Source organism: Centruroides sculpturatus, unplaced genomic scaffold (genome assembly GCF_000671375.1).
Source record: "Centruroides sculpturatus isolate CEXI.00-Female unplaced genomic scaffold, Cexi_2.0 scaffold2117, whole genome shotgun sequence".
Lineage (NCBI taxonomy): Eukaryota > Metazoa > Arthropoda > Arachnida > Scorpiones > Buthidae > Centruroides > Centruroides sculpturatus.
The window spans coordinates 28,767-42,980 of NW_019392583.1; the positions used below are offsets into that span (position 1 = coordinate 28,767).

At 40.7% G+C, this 14,214-nt stretch overlaps 1 protein-coding gene and 1 long non-coding RNA gene across 6 annotated transcripts in view; one reads left to right on the forward strand and one right to left on the reverse strand.

Moving 5' to 3' along the window:
- LOC111617629 (1-phosphatidylinositol 4,5-bisphosphate phosphodiesterase-like) overlaps positions 1–6,537 on the forward strand; it is a 23,313-nt gene extending 16,776 nt beyond the window's left edge. For 2 of the 5 annotated variants that reach the window (XM_023358903.1, XM_023358904.1), the window contains 5 exons: positions 3,977–4,138; positions 4,293–4,473; positions 5,403–5,705; positions 5,783–5,927; positions 6,191–6,537. In XM_023358903.1, coding sequence (XP_023214671.1) covers positions 3,977–4,138; positions 4,293–4,473; positions 5,403–5,705; positions 5,783–5,927; positions 6,191–6,259 — 860 coding nt within the window. In that variant the 3' untranslated portion in view covers positions 6,260–6,537. The other 3 variants (XR_002755453.1, XM_023358905.1, XM_023358906.1) reach the window with 3 other exon arrangements.
- LOC111617631 overlaps positions 1–13,864 on the reverse strand; it is a 17,617-nt gene extending 3,753 nt beyond the window's left edge. The window contains exons 1-2 of the long non-coding RNA XR_002755454.1: positions 8,007–13,864; positions 7,799–7,941 (exon numbers count right to left, since the gene is read on the reverse strand). This is a non-coding gene — a long non-coding RNA (uncharacterized LOC111617631). The remainder of the gene's footprint in view (positions 1–7,798; positions 7,942–8,006) is intronic.
- Between the last annotated feature and the right edge of the window lie 350 nt (positions 13,865–14,214).

Sequence of the window (14,214 nt, forward strand, 5' to 3'; positions counted from 1 at the left end):
GAGTTCTATAAATTTCTATAGATCCTTTTCGAGAATATTCGTTACACTTTACGAGGGTCTATCTTAGGCGGGCGTCGTATCGACGTTTGGCCCGCCGCTTATTTATCTCCTCCCATTCTGTCACGGGACTTAAGGGTTTACTAACGATTTGGGCCGTCGATGCCGGAAATCGAGTCGCTTTCCCCTATCGATTTACAAGTTTTTCGCTTCTTTATATCTGTTTTTTCAGACCGGAACAGCGAATGATTATTAATTGTGGCATCGAACGCCGAAAAAGAAAGAAGAGAAATTAATGGCTCCGAGTTAACGTAAGATAAACAAGTTGTTAAGCGTAAATATTCTCTGATAGATCGATTGTTTTTAGAAACTGTTATATTAATAACTAGCATTCCCTGTCGCGGCCTCGCCCGCTCTTATGTACAGTACATATAGAACTTTGAAAATTTGAACTAATTGTTCATTAATTATTTGTGGATAATCCACTTTGTATGTGAAAACACGTTGTAATTTTGAAACTCCGAATAAGATTATCATCATCTTGCCTCGCAGCTCTCGGCATTATTTTTCAATCAATCTCAAAAATATTCATTTGAGATAAATTCAATAACTATTTCGAATATTTTGTACGATTACCTGCAGAAATTAATGCGTAACAATTCGAAAACCCACCCTAATACACGTACTGTCATCTAGCGTGATGACATTACTTTTTTAATTCCTCGAAGATTTTGCTAATTAACTAATTAAAATTTAATGTCAGTTCTTCAAATAGAATAGCAAACTTCAATAATAGACTTTTCTTATAGACAGAAAGTATTAATTCGTGTGTCGCCATCTAGTGAAGAGAGAGAGAAATACAGACAAAAATCCATTACAGTTTTATTTAATTAATAAAAAATCTGCAGGTTTGATTAGTGGTAAACATTCCGAGGACCATAAAGATGCTACAGTTAAAATTTGGTAACGATTGGTTCAGTAGTTTTCGCGGTTAGTGGTCACAAACGAAAAATACGTTATCTCTTTATATAGTAGTATAGATATAGATATAGATATAGATTCGGCTTGTACCGAACGAGCAACCCCAGTCTGGAATCGCGGATTCCGTCCTGTTGTAATTATCGGCTGGGAAAAAACTTAATTTCGAGGATAGAGAAGACATATTTCTTCAAAAAATTGCAAATGCTAATAACGACCCACTCGAGATAGAGGAAGTCGCGCGTCTTATCTGTCACTCTTCGACCTTTAACCATCAAAAGTTAATAGCATCGATCTCTCTAATGCGTAAACCCCCTGCCAAATTTCGACCAAAGACGTGGGAGTTACTAAGCTTCGAAGTGGGTGAAGGAACACAAGCATCAATACATATAGAAAAAAATCCAGCAACGAGTTGCATAACTTTACCGGCAATTATGAGATTTTATTTAAAAAATAACTTTTGTCAATTTAACTACAACATAACATAATAAAATTGCGCGTTCTGTTATTAAAAATTGTTAATTGCTATAAAATGGCAAAAATCTTAATTCGAAGGCAGGGACCAGCTTTATAGAAAATAAAGCCTAAATGCTAATAACGAGTAAAATCGTCATTAAGTCCCACCCTACCGGAGATCCCCTTTATCTCTTCAGCCCCTCGACCTTTAACCATAAAAATTGAATAGCACCATGCCAAATATCGTTACTTACCAAGTTTACTCCATCCCGAGATATTAAGAGAAATAGACGCCAACGTACACGTACGTATCTATCCACCAAGTTTTTTTGTCCTTTTATTGACTTTTTTGGATTAGGAAGGTTCAAAACGTGGAGATTTGCAAAATACTGGGAGGGTCAAATTTGACACGATTCTAATACTTTCCCTTATTACGTATACGTAACAGCCGGGAAAGTAACTAACATCGCGCATCGCAGAATTTATCACTAAACGAAGTAAGTCGAGGCCAGAGACTATTCGGGATAAGCCACTTGGCGAGAAAACCGCCAAGAGGTCCATTTACGTTATCCGCCGAATAATTAACGCCCGTATCTCTTATTCGGAAACTATCATTATGGGTGGCAAAAGCAGCCATTTAGATAGGAGAAAGGCGGGGAAACCGCCATCCGACTCTTTTACGCAAATAGCGTTGGAATTGGAAATTCTGTTAGGAGTCGGTAGGGGCGAAGTAAAACAAGAAAGTTGTAAACGTAAGTAGACGAAAGAACGTTCCCGTACCGGGCGACGAGAGGAGGATTTTGGCTGGAAAGAAATTAATTTCCGACCCACTTAACGGCCCGCCTTCCTTCGATCTCGTTTGAAGTTGTGGCCTGGTGGGAAGATTCGTCATCCCGATGGATCCCTATCTTATCGGACTCGTAACGGCCAAATCTCCCGTTGCACTCCGCGTTTTCGGCCTTCCTTGGAAATAACGATTATTTTTCGGTCCTGGCTTTTATATCGACACAATTTCGTTGGAGAATTTGAAAATTATCCTTTCGAAACCCGATATCGTTTCCTTTCTTCCGGTTTATTTGTTTCTTCGCCCTCCGTTTACTCGTACTTACGTCTCCCTCCTCGTTCTAAATCGTACCGCACTCCCGAGACGATGAAACGGAATATTTCAGTGTTTCTGTAAATTTAGCAGCTTAATAAGCCAGTCGGCCAATGTTTTTCGCTCCGCGTAATTACGTAAATAGACACAGTAAACATTTTGTTTTATAAGAAAAAACATCGTCCAATAGTTACGATATTTAGATCACTTACCGCCCGAAGATCGCGCGCGACGTGATTTACGGGCGTTCTAACGCCTTAACGGCTTAAGCGTGGACTCAACATTACCCGAAAACAGAACTGAAACAGAGTTTTCGTTTTAACTCGACTCCACTAGAAAGGCGCCATCTATTGATCAGTTCTGTAATTGTCGTAGAGTCAAACGTGGACGACGCTACGGATTTTGCCACGCTTTCTCAAAGAAATTAACAATGAAATTGTTAATAATCTTTGAATTATTTACATTTTTTGTCGTACAGACGCGTGTATTTTCTAACTTCTTCGATGAAGAATTCAAAATCTATTTGTTTCCTCGTCGTTTTTCGCTACACTTTCCGCCATTACGACAATCAAACAGCGCGTGACTACGCGTCACAAATCCTTGCGGTACGACAGAAGCGCGGAACGAAAACGGAAAAGTTAAATAATTTTTAACTCCGCTTTCGGTCTTGTTTCCGTCCAACCGAACGTTACAAAACTGAAAAGTTTCGTCAGTTTGGCTTTCGGTTTTACGATTACGTCGCGGATTCCGGTAATGCGGCGTCCAGGCTTTACTTCCGTAATGCGACCTGAAACGAAATTACGAAACGGCACGCGCAATTATTATTTTTCCGTCGGCACGATGATTAAGAAGTCGTCCGAGTCGAAAAAATCGGTCTCGATTAAAATGCCATAAATAATTTATTAATCATTAAATTGTCCGGTTCGATGGTAACTAGTTCTTCCCGGAGAGACCGGTTAAATTAGACTAAATAACGGAGGAGTCTCCCGTCCAAGTTTATAATTATAAATAAATTCATCCGTACGCAATTAATACGAAGAACAAAAAGATTGTCCGGTAGTCTTCCGGGTCTTTGATATCGTAGACGATACCTATACGTAATCGTCTTTATTATCGGAGCCCACCAGTGGCCGAGCGGTCTTCGTATCCCGAACACTGGGAGTTCGGACGGGCTGGCCACGCGGAGCTCTCCGGGCCTTCCACACATCCGTAAAGCCCAAATAGGGGCCAGTTTCCCTTAAAAAGAAATCTCGGAAGGCATCCCTCCTAGGCGGATCGCCCGAGTGTTTCGTTGCCGTAACTTAACAAACGATTTACGTAAACTCTCGGTTTAACTTACACAGTTCTATCTTCTGTCTAACACGAAGACGAAAGAAAACATGTACAAATTCCTTAAAACGTCTCGTTAAAAGGAAGAACTAATGACTTTTTTTAAACGGACTTTCGTAGATCTGATGGACGCACTATCGGACCCGAGGGCGTTTCTATCGGCCCAAGAGAAGAGGATCGCTCAGATGAAGGCGATGGGAATCGAAGAATCGGACATAATGACCAAAGAAGTGAAGACCGACGACAGGTCCTTCAGCGCCAAGAAGGAAGAAGAGAAAAAAGGTGAAAAGTCAAACTCGCTGGCAAATTTAACGGCGTTTAACCGACAAAAGTACGATTTTAGAGTTTTGTCGATGATCGGGCCGAGAAATTCGAAAAATTAAGCGACTTTTAATGGTGGAAACGGCCACTAACCGGGCATTTTTTCGCGAGGCAGACGAGTTCGTAATGGATTCGATAACGCTGGACGGACTGAAGTACGAGAAACCCTACGTGAAGATGGTGAAGAAACACCAGAAGGAGGTGGAAAGTCTGAGGAGGCGTCACAACAAGGAAAAGACGGCCATTCAGAAAAGACAGTGTTCGGCCATCGACAAGCTAGTCAAGGGATGCAAAAAGTAAGACATTATCCCCACCCTCCGCGGAGTAATTATCTGTAAGCGATGACTACGATTCTATCTAACGTCGGACATTCTGGGAACGGGACCCAGTCCGTGGCCCCCTTTAATACGTTTAGCGTCTTAAAGGGGGAGTCGGTTATTTGAACGAGTACAAAGAGGAAATGCTACCAAGTTATTTATTTCCAACGGATAACGAAGCGGGTAAAATAGGCGGTTCGGCAAACGGCCGTAATAAATGACCTGTAATAAACGCTTCCGACGGCAGGCCTTTTGCGCTTTACCCGCTTTCGGATCGTCAGGTAAACATTTCGAAAAGTCCCATTAACTTTCTCGCTGGCGCCATCTTTTACATTATTAATTATAAAATGTCAAAAAGCTTCATTTTGACGGTAGGGAAGGGTTTTATTAAAAAAAAATATAAATGCTAATAACCAGTAAACTGGCGATTACGTCCCACCCCTCGACCACCAAAATTTAACTGTATCGATCGTCTTCACAATTTTCGACAAAAAGCGCGGGGGTTATTTAATTTCAAATGGGGTAAACAAAATCGTGCCTCCCCACAAACATCCGTGCATCCAATGTTGTTGCATCGCTCGACCTTTCGGGGTCCCCAGTCCACAAAATGTCATTTTTTGGCCCACGACCACACTTTCCCTCTATTATAATATATGACGGAGCCGGGAAAGTAAAATCGATACTCGAGTGAATTTTCGGCGCCTGGCCACGAGATTAACGCGGAAGAGCGTGCGGCGGCGGAGATTTTTCGGAAAAGCGTCGAATTAGTTCCGATTATGTCCGTCGGGCGGCGCTTTACCGCCGACGCGGGAAACAGTCACGCGCCTCCGCTCGGAGCCCGGAAGCGCCGGTGCCGAATTGCTTCGGGTCCGGCGGCGGTCTAACCGGGAGGTTACGATTAATTCTAGGGACGATCTGGTAAACGATCCGCGCATTCGAGAGTTGGTCGTAGAACAGATCAGACAATGGTCGGAACTGTTAGAGAGACAGAGAAAGGAAGAGTGGGAAGTGTTGAAGAACCAAACCTCTCAACAAGGTGACTTATTAAAACGTCTTCTGGAAATTGCTCAAACGACCCAAGCTAAACAATTGGAAACGAAATTTGACAGAGAGAACAAAGACATGAAGACCAAACAGGCCAAAATATCCGTGGAGACCGCCAAAGAGGTGGCCAACGACCGAACTCTCCGCAACAAAGCCGAAAAAGAAAGGTGACTCCCCCTCCGCCCTCTCGGCCGGTAAAACCACGCGGGCTAATTATTTTCTCTTATTTTTTCGTCGAGTGCAGGCGACTGAGGGAAAAAAACAGCAACAACACCAAAAAGTTTATCGAAGAGAGGAAGTCGGCGGCCGTCAAACAGGGAAAAGAGAGAGAGAAACTGCAGAAGATACACGAGAAACAGGTCCAGGATCTGATGAAAGACACGCAAACGGTGAGACGCTACTAGCAATTTACGGAAATGCGGTAATTTTCGAAACCACCGGGCCCGCCTTTTACGCAATCCGACGCACCGGATAGGAGGGAGGAGGATCCGGCCGTCGGCCTCCTTTCTCCCCCTCCCGGTCGAGTCCGAACCGGAAACTTTTACCGTCTTTCGTCACCCGGCGGGTGGGAACGACGAAATTGCCGCGCGGTAACGATGGCGATTATTATCGATTTATGCAGAAAAACGATGAATTTTTTCGACTTTTGCAGACGATCGAGATGTACAAGAACGCGGAGATCGAGTATCGACTGGCGGCCAAAATGGAATGTTTCATCTGAAGCTGCGGTTAAGGGGCGGAAAAGAAGGAAGAAGTTTCTCTGTAGATATTATAAATAGATAGTCGAATACGAAGCATCCGTAGAATATTCCATTATTTTTATTCATCGTCCGAAGAAACAAATTTTACCTTTACAAAGAATAAATCGTCTAATTTTGTAAACTTCGTCGGCAGGCGGAAGAGACGGAAGGAAGTTTTTTTTAAAAGAAATTATCGGGTCCGAAGGATTGTAGGAGACTGTTTAGCCTTCATTAAAAAACGATTTCGTTTGTTCGATTAGCCACCGCCTCCTTTCCCATTTTTTTCAAATTCGGATGGCGGTAGTTTCGCACTTTTACCGCCTGGCGCGGATTATCCGTTACAGTCGAGATCAAAACGCGGCTTTTAATAATGGCGGATGCTCTCATATTTTTTCGCCTGCCCCTAAACTCCCCAGCGCGTACCCCGGTTCAGAATCGCTGCTATATATTAATGCCCAAACGTTAGAGACTAGGAATATAATGTTCCGACAAGCTACATTACCACTGAATTATAGGCCTAGTATAAAAAAAATTAGCAACGAGAGTTGCGTAACTTTCCCGGCTGTTATGAATTTTTATTTAAACTTTTAAATAGTAAAAATGGTTTAAAACATTTTTACTATTAAGCAAAAATAAAATTGTGCGTGGCGCCACCTGTTAAAAATTTTTATAAGAAAATTGATATTTTTTTAAATTACTATAAAATGGCAAAAAGCGTAATTTTTGAGGTTAGGGATGGGTTTTATAAGAGTTTAAATGTTAGTAAGAAACAAAATCTTCATTAAATCCCGCCTCTCTCGAGATGCGCGACTCCCTCGACCTTTCACCACTAAAATCTAACAGATTCGATGTCATATACAAGCAAACGTACTAAATCGCCATTCTTCTACCAAACGACTCCAGTCGCAACTCCTTCGGTTTGTATCGCGCTTTCTAATTGGCTAAATAAACGCGGAAGTCGTTTAGCCCGGAGCCGGAAACTTTACGAAGTCGTAACCGTTGCCGCCACCCAGCGGACTGGCAAACTAGTCGACATTCGACTTCGACTTACGTAATGACGCGAGTCGCCGTGACGTCACCAACCGCCGTCGACTTTTCGCGACCGGAGCCCGTGCTCTCTCGGTGCTGTCTACCACAAAAAAACCGAACTGCGGTCGATACGGCCACAGCTCCGGGGGAGTCGGGACGGGTGGCACTTACCCGTAGTCTATTATTATTAATTAAGGAAAATAGTTCTCTGCGTTACGTAGACGTATTTCGCTGGCTTAATAAATTACGTCGGTTACGTGACATTCGGCGTATAGGATAATTGGAAGTGGCGATTATTTCGTTTTGGATTTCCCGTATTCCGTTATAGATCGACGGGCTCGTATTTGGGAAGAAAATTTTAATATAAAGCCGACCATCGAGAGATTGCGGTATTTTAAAAGAGGCGTTTAAAACCTTACTTAGAAGAATTTTAAGTACAAAAAATAACTTTGTCTACTTAATTAGAATTACTTTTTACTATTAAAACTTACCGTGTCCGAAAGCTTCCTCCTTTCCTCACTCACCGGAATAAAAACGCCTGTAAGATACTTCCCGAAAGCGCGAGTGTCGACGTTCGTTGGCGTAAACACAAAGGTCTTGGGGTACCGTAAAAATACATTGTCGGCAGTATTTACTGCCGTTATATATATATATATTTTTAGTAATTAAGGAGAAAAGTGAAGTGATTTTGACGTTTACCTTGCTGTAGAGGGGGTGCACGTGACGTCACACGACTCCGATTTCGATCTGTCTAACTAGTATTTTTTAACATTAATTTCGATTTATTACAGTTCATTGCGTAGTATTTGGTTGCGATTTCATAAAATCCTCCGTGTTCCTTCAGAATGGATACGGTGACACACACAATTAACTTTTGATCTAAAGGTTACAAATAAAATGTTTGTTTAAATATTAAGTAAGGATTTTACTTAATATTTAAACAAACTGAAGTAAAAGGGGCAACGAAAAGATAAACTTACCTTAATATCTCTTTAATACCCGGACTTAATGTTTTAAAGGCAAATTAGTTAAATAGAACAGTAATGTTTATGAAGAAAATAATATGCATTTAGATATTCTCAGACTGTTACGGTACGAAAGAACATATTAGAATGAATTACAAGGACTGATGATGGAAATGCTGTCTCGTAAAGTTGCTTTCTTGTTATAAATTTTGCTGTCTACTGCTCCCCATTTTTCGCTACTTCGAGTGCTTGTGTATGTGAGCAAAACTTATTGCGAAATTATTTTTTATTTAAAGGAAAACTAACAAAACTGTATGATTTAGAATCTCCAGATTGGGACCCAACAATAAACACGGGGGAAAGTAGCGGATCGTAGAAAGAGCGCGACAAGAACGATACGAAATTGCTACGAAAAGAAGAAAAAGGTCTGTGTCCGAAATGCATTCTACTAAAAATCTGTGGTTAATTAAAGTCTATTTTGCTCCAGTCAGTCTTCGACCTGATAAGATTTCCAATTTATTACAGCCATATTTAGACTAATTAATTCGATCTGAATAATAGGTTATTAGAAACTTGCACAAAACCACGGTGCCAAAAGAAAAAGTTTGATAGTAATCATAAATACAATTTAGTGAAATGCGACTAAATATAAAATGACATTCGTCTTTACGTAACGCAGTTTATGTTATGAGTAATGGAAAGTCTCTCGCGAAGATAATTTTGCTTATAGGAAAAGTACGTAATTCGTTACGAACGGCTCTCGATAAAATATCACGACGAATAAATCCGCTTGTCAAATAATTATGAGCATCGAGTGATTTCTATGCCTTCGTCTGACCGGTGTGACAGCGTTAGTCGTCAGAACCAAATAATTTACCGTGTCTCTATGCTCTATAGTGGGCCGTGGTTAAAATCGTTGGTTTCATTTCATACGGGTCCCATCCGATAAAACATAAAGAGAATTTAACCTTCAAATCGGCTGCGTAGCCAGATAAGATTTTTCTTCCTTCCACGTTGACATAATAGAGTGAACGAACAAAGTAACGTGAAATGAGCAACCAATATGGCGAACGTTTTGTTGGGCGGAGCGCTGCCCCTTCGCCAGTTTGTCATCTAGCTTCCGCTCGCTTAGCTTGCGCCTGGTTTGTTATTTGACGGGTCGGGAGCGCTTTTTTCAATTTAAACTTATAAAAATACGGCAGTTCTATTAACACGGACAAAGTTAAAAAAGACGCTTTTCTGGCGGGTTATTTTCGCAGTCTGACAGCACCAGATGCTACTTTATGCCAAGAGAAACTTTCATCAAGTCAAAAAAAAACCTAACTTAGCTATTTATAAGAGAACAATGACAATTATTGGTTTATATATTAAAAATACACACTTATTTATGTAAATTACACTGGAAGGAAAATCAATTCAAAATTCATTTCTAATTCTCCATCCGCTAAGCGATTACCTTTTCGCTTAAAGTTTAGTTCACACTGAGCGCGATTCGCTGGCGAAAGCGAAAAACACGTCGTTGTTTCCGGCGAATTTTACCATTTCGCGAATCGCTTCGAAGTTCGGAACAGTCGAGCTTTTTCGCTAGCGAAAAAATTTCGCCACCAATCATATTCCCGTTAGTTGTCACGTGGTTCTTGTTGTTTTCGAGATAGCTATAGAAACTTTCTCACACGAGTAAATATTGTAATTACGGATTTTTAACTTTCCTCTCATCCAGTATCTTTTTTTACGTATCTTTCTCAATAAACAAACAAACGTGGTTAACGACGGAATATCGGAAGCGGCCATTTTGTTTTTCGAGACGACGTTTTCTCTCGCATGCAAATGATTGGCTGCTTAAAATTCGCAACCGCTTTTCGCTTTTAGTTGTAGGGGTCAATTTCGCTAAGCGAATAAAAATCCATTTTCGCTTTCGCTCAGTGTGAACTAAGCTTAACGCTTTAATAATATCTCTACTGTATATTTATTACAAGCAGAGTTACAAAACAAGCCGACAGGTGAAAATGATTGGATAGATAAACTAAAATCTGCGGTTGTGAAAATTATTTAACTTTACTCTGTCGGTATTAACAAAAGGATTTATGCAACCGACTCGTACACACTTTATGATACTCAATAAATGATAAACTTTTGCGTGATAACTAGTAATCTAATTACATGTTATTGCTTACCTGAAATGAAATGTTTCTGACAAACTCTTGTCTTGATACACTATCCGTATTGAAATTTTTCCGGTTAATTCTTCGGCGTCGTGCAAACACCTTCCCGGCGAAAGCTCCGGGGTTTGAGGTCCTGGATGACAAATAATGCCGGGAATTTTAAAAAATGACGTTCCTTCGTTTCCGAGTGAACTAGCATTACTCCCAATTACGCAACAATTCACCACGATCTTCGCGAAGAATAAACGACACAAGAATTCCAGCTAAAGCGCGAGTAAACGCAAATAAACGTAAACAAACCAGAAAGATGGCGCCGGACAGTGGCGCATGCTCACGTCACCGGTGATTATAATAACTAAAAGTAGAGATAGTCTATGGAAGTGTGTCTATGGGAAGAATCGAGTGGTTTAAACAAAGGAAGATACCGAAGTAACTTGCCACAACTAAGCGACGGACGGCCGACGCTCATTAGTTAATACCAAGTCGATTCTTTCCACAGACAGGCTAATCTAATCTAACGTTTTCGACTTATTGTAATTTTAATCGATTCGATCAAATAGTAATCGCATCAATTCCGTGTATTGTACTTTCTTTTTAGTGTTTTAAATCGAAAAATCCTTCGCTATAACCCGACTTAAAGAAAAGTACAATATACCGATACAATTTCGAATATCGAAACACAACGTTACTCTAGCGCGCCTTTCGTACCTCCCCTTTTTGTTCCAAATGATTTCGCGAAGAAATCCAATCATCAAAATAATAAAAATGCCAATGATTTTAACCCATTTAGGCAGACTATTTTTCGAGAGAAAAATTCCGACAGAACATTTTTATACACGTAAAAGAAATAATAAATAAGAGTTATTTCTATTTTGTCGTTTCCTTTATACGACTTCTTTCCCCATTTTGCCGTTTGCTTACAAGTAACGGGAGAAATAGTATAACTTACGGTAATACGTACTGTACATATCAATAGTATTTAAATAAAAATAAATAAATCAGAACTTTTCGGTAGTCTTCGGGCCAGACGCTGGGTAAAAGGTAACTATTTGTAAGGCCAGAAAATAATTCCACGTATGCCCGGCTAGCAGACGACGTTTTGCCACTTAATCGCATCGCCGCCACCTAACGGCCAAAGTACAGACTACGCGAAAATTCGGCCGGAAATTGCGTGGCGTCGTTTACGAGACTCCTTTCGTATCATTATAGGAATTATGATTTTGAAAATGCGCTTCTCGGATCTACGTATTTGTTTAAGCGTCTTTTCCAACAGATTTACCATTTTGCCCCGAGGATTGTCGTTTCGGCAAATCGATCGCCCGAAAAAAATTTTGCGGACGTTATATCATCGTACGATCGTCCGTCTGAGGGGTCGAAGGGTTTCCCGAAAATTACATTCCGTTTGCCAACTGCCGGGCGGAAAACCACCGTCCGTTTCGACAGCCCCGGTTAGGAGGAAGATTAAAAGGAAACGAGGTCGGATTTGTTACAAAACTTTATTGTGTGTTGCCGTTTCGAAAGATCCAAAACGGGGCATTACAAATGGAAAATTTTCCGTTCGCAAATTTCACGCGCTATTTCAAATAACCACCTCCATCCACAGACGGCCAACGATTCCTTTAACCAATTACCTTTCCCGATAATCGTAAAAAAAGTGTAGAACGTTTCGAAAATCCCGACAAGTGGACTATTTTCTAAGCTCGTTCCGTGCCGAAATATATTAGGTGCGCTGCACGATTCTATTAATACGTTCGCGTTTATAAAAATTCCTCGTACCACCGACGAAGAGAAGCTGCCCCGCAGCTCCGCTGAAAGACGATTTGTTAATTATTATTATTACTATTATATTAAAATTTCTATAATTATACCTGCCTTATTCGAAAACTGACAAAAATATATTCGTCCCTACAAAAAGTTTTATTCCTTTCTCGGATCCTAACTCTTCTACAACGACCGACACCGATTAAGTACACTTTCCAACGTCGAAAAATCTAATTTCGCGGTTTTTTCAGCACGGAGTTCGTCGACGATTAACTTTAACGAACGGCGTAATATAATGCAAAACACGTGGCAAAATATAAAACCACCGGGTACTTAAAACTGTAAAAATGGAGACGAAGACAAAAATAACGAGATTAAAAATCACACGCGATCACCGGTTTCCATTAAACGAAGTGAGAGGAGTTATTTCTTGGCGTTGGCGAGAGAATTAAGGAATTTCACGAAATGGGAAAACGTTTTGTCGACGATCTGTGCGTTTTTCTTCCAACTTAATTGTGGAGCCGTGCAAAATTTAAACGGAGGAATTTCCCGTCGAGTCTCCCGCCAGAAGACAAAACCGGAGCACTCCGACCGGCGAAAATTCTAAGTATTTATTCAACGGACGTGTTAAAATATAATAAACTTGTAATTTGAGAAATAAATAAATACTGCGGACGAAAGACTACCAGGCTAAATAAATCAAAACGGTTGGAAAGTATTGTTGACCGATCGAAAACTACGGTGCAGGCACCGGAAATGGGCGGAAAAACGCAGAATCGAACCTACGAACATATGTAAAATTTTGTGACGGAGCGATTCTATATTTTTATCCGAGAAGTTACAATGGACCGGCAGTGGAAGATGTAAAACTAGACGGACGGTGGGTGCAACGGGGAGTGGATTAAAACCACCTCTCGAAAGAGACGATGACTAGGATTAAGAGGTCGGAAAAAAACGATAAAAGTCGAGTCTCCGAACGCGCGTCGTAGACGAAACGAGTTCGAACGGCGTATACGTAACGTGGGTAAAACGAAAGGGGTTTACGATGCCGACGGTCGTTAATGTATACTGTCACACCTAACGAAGATTTTAACATTGAGAGAGTAACGAACGACTGGCGACAGTCGGAACGATCCGTGATTCTTCTCCTTACAGTGTCTTTGCACGCTGAAGAAGTTCGCCCACGAACCTCTGAAATAGAAAACAAGTCATTAATTCAAAAATCTAGCGACGAGTTGCGTAACTTTCCCGGCTGTCATATGTTTTTTAAATAAGTCAATTATTAAGCAAAAATAAAATTGTTACCCCATCTGTTATCACATTTTGCTATAAAAACTTTTTGTACGTTTTATAGAATGGCAAAACGCTTAATTTTGAGAGTAGGGACGAGTTTTATGAAAGTGTAAATGTTAATAACGAATCAAATCCTACCCCTCTCGACCTTTTATCATCAAGATTTAATAGCATCTATAACCCTCACGTATGCAAGGCACACACGCGGAATTTCTTCGCCTTTTTTGGGTTCGGGGATCTGAAAACGTGGAGATTTGCAAAAAACCTCGGAAGGGTCGTGTTTGACACGATTTCAATACAGTAGACTCCTCTATAAAACGGGTTCATATAATGCGGATTCGTATATCGCGGCGAAAAAATTGCGAGCGTACTCGTATAAAGACGCTAAAAGAAACATGTAAAATGCGGTATAACGTCATCGTGTAGCGAATCTAGACCAATAGCGGATATTGAGCAGCGGACCTACTAAAAACCATTTATTATTTAACGTCCATAAAAATTATATTTATATTAATGATGTCTCCAAAGTTCAGCGAATTTTTCGCAAAAAAAATAATTTATCAGGAAGCACGCGAGCGCCATTCGATGAGAAGCTCCACGACGAAAACGAGCTTAAGCAATGGCGTAGTCGATCGGTGCACGCTCGGTAAGTAATCCTACAATTTTTTGCTTATAGCATAGTTTATATGGATTATTCCCAAAAAATTATACGTATTTTGGAAATGT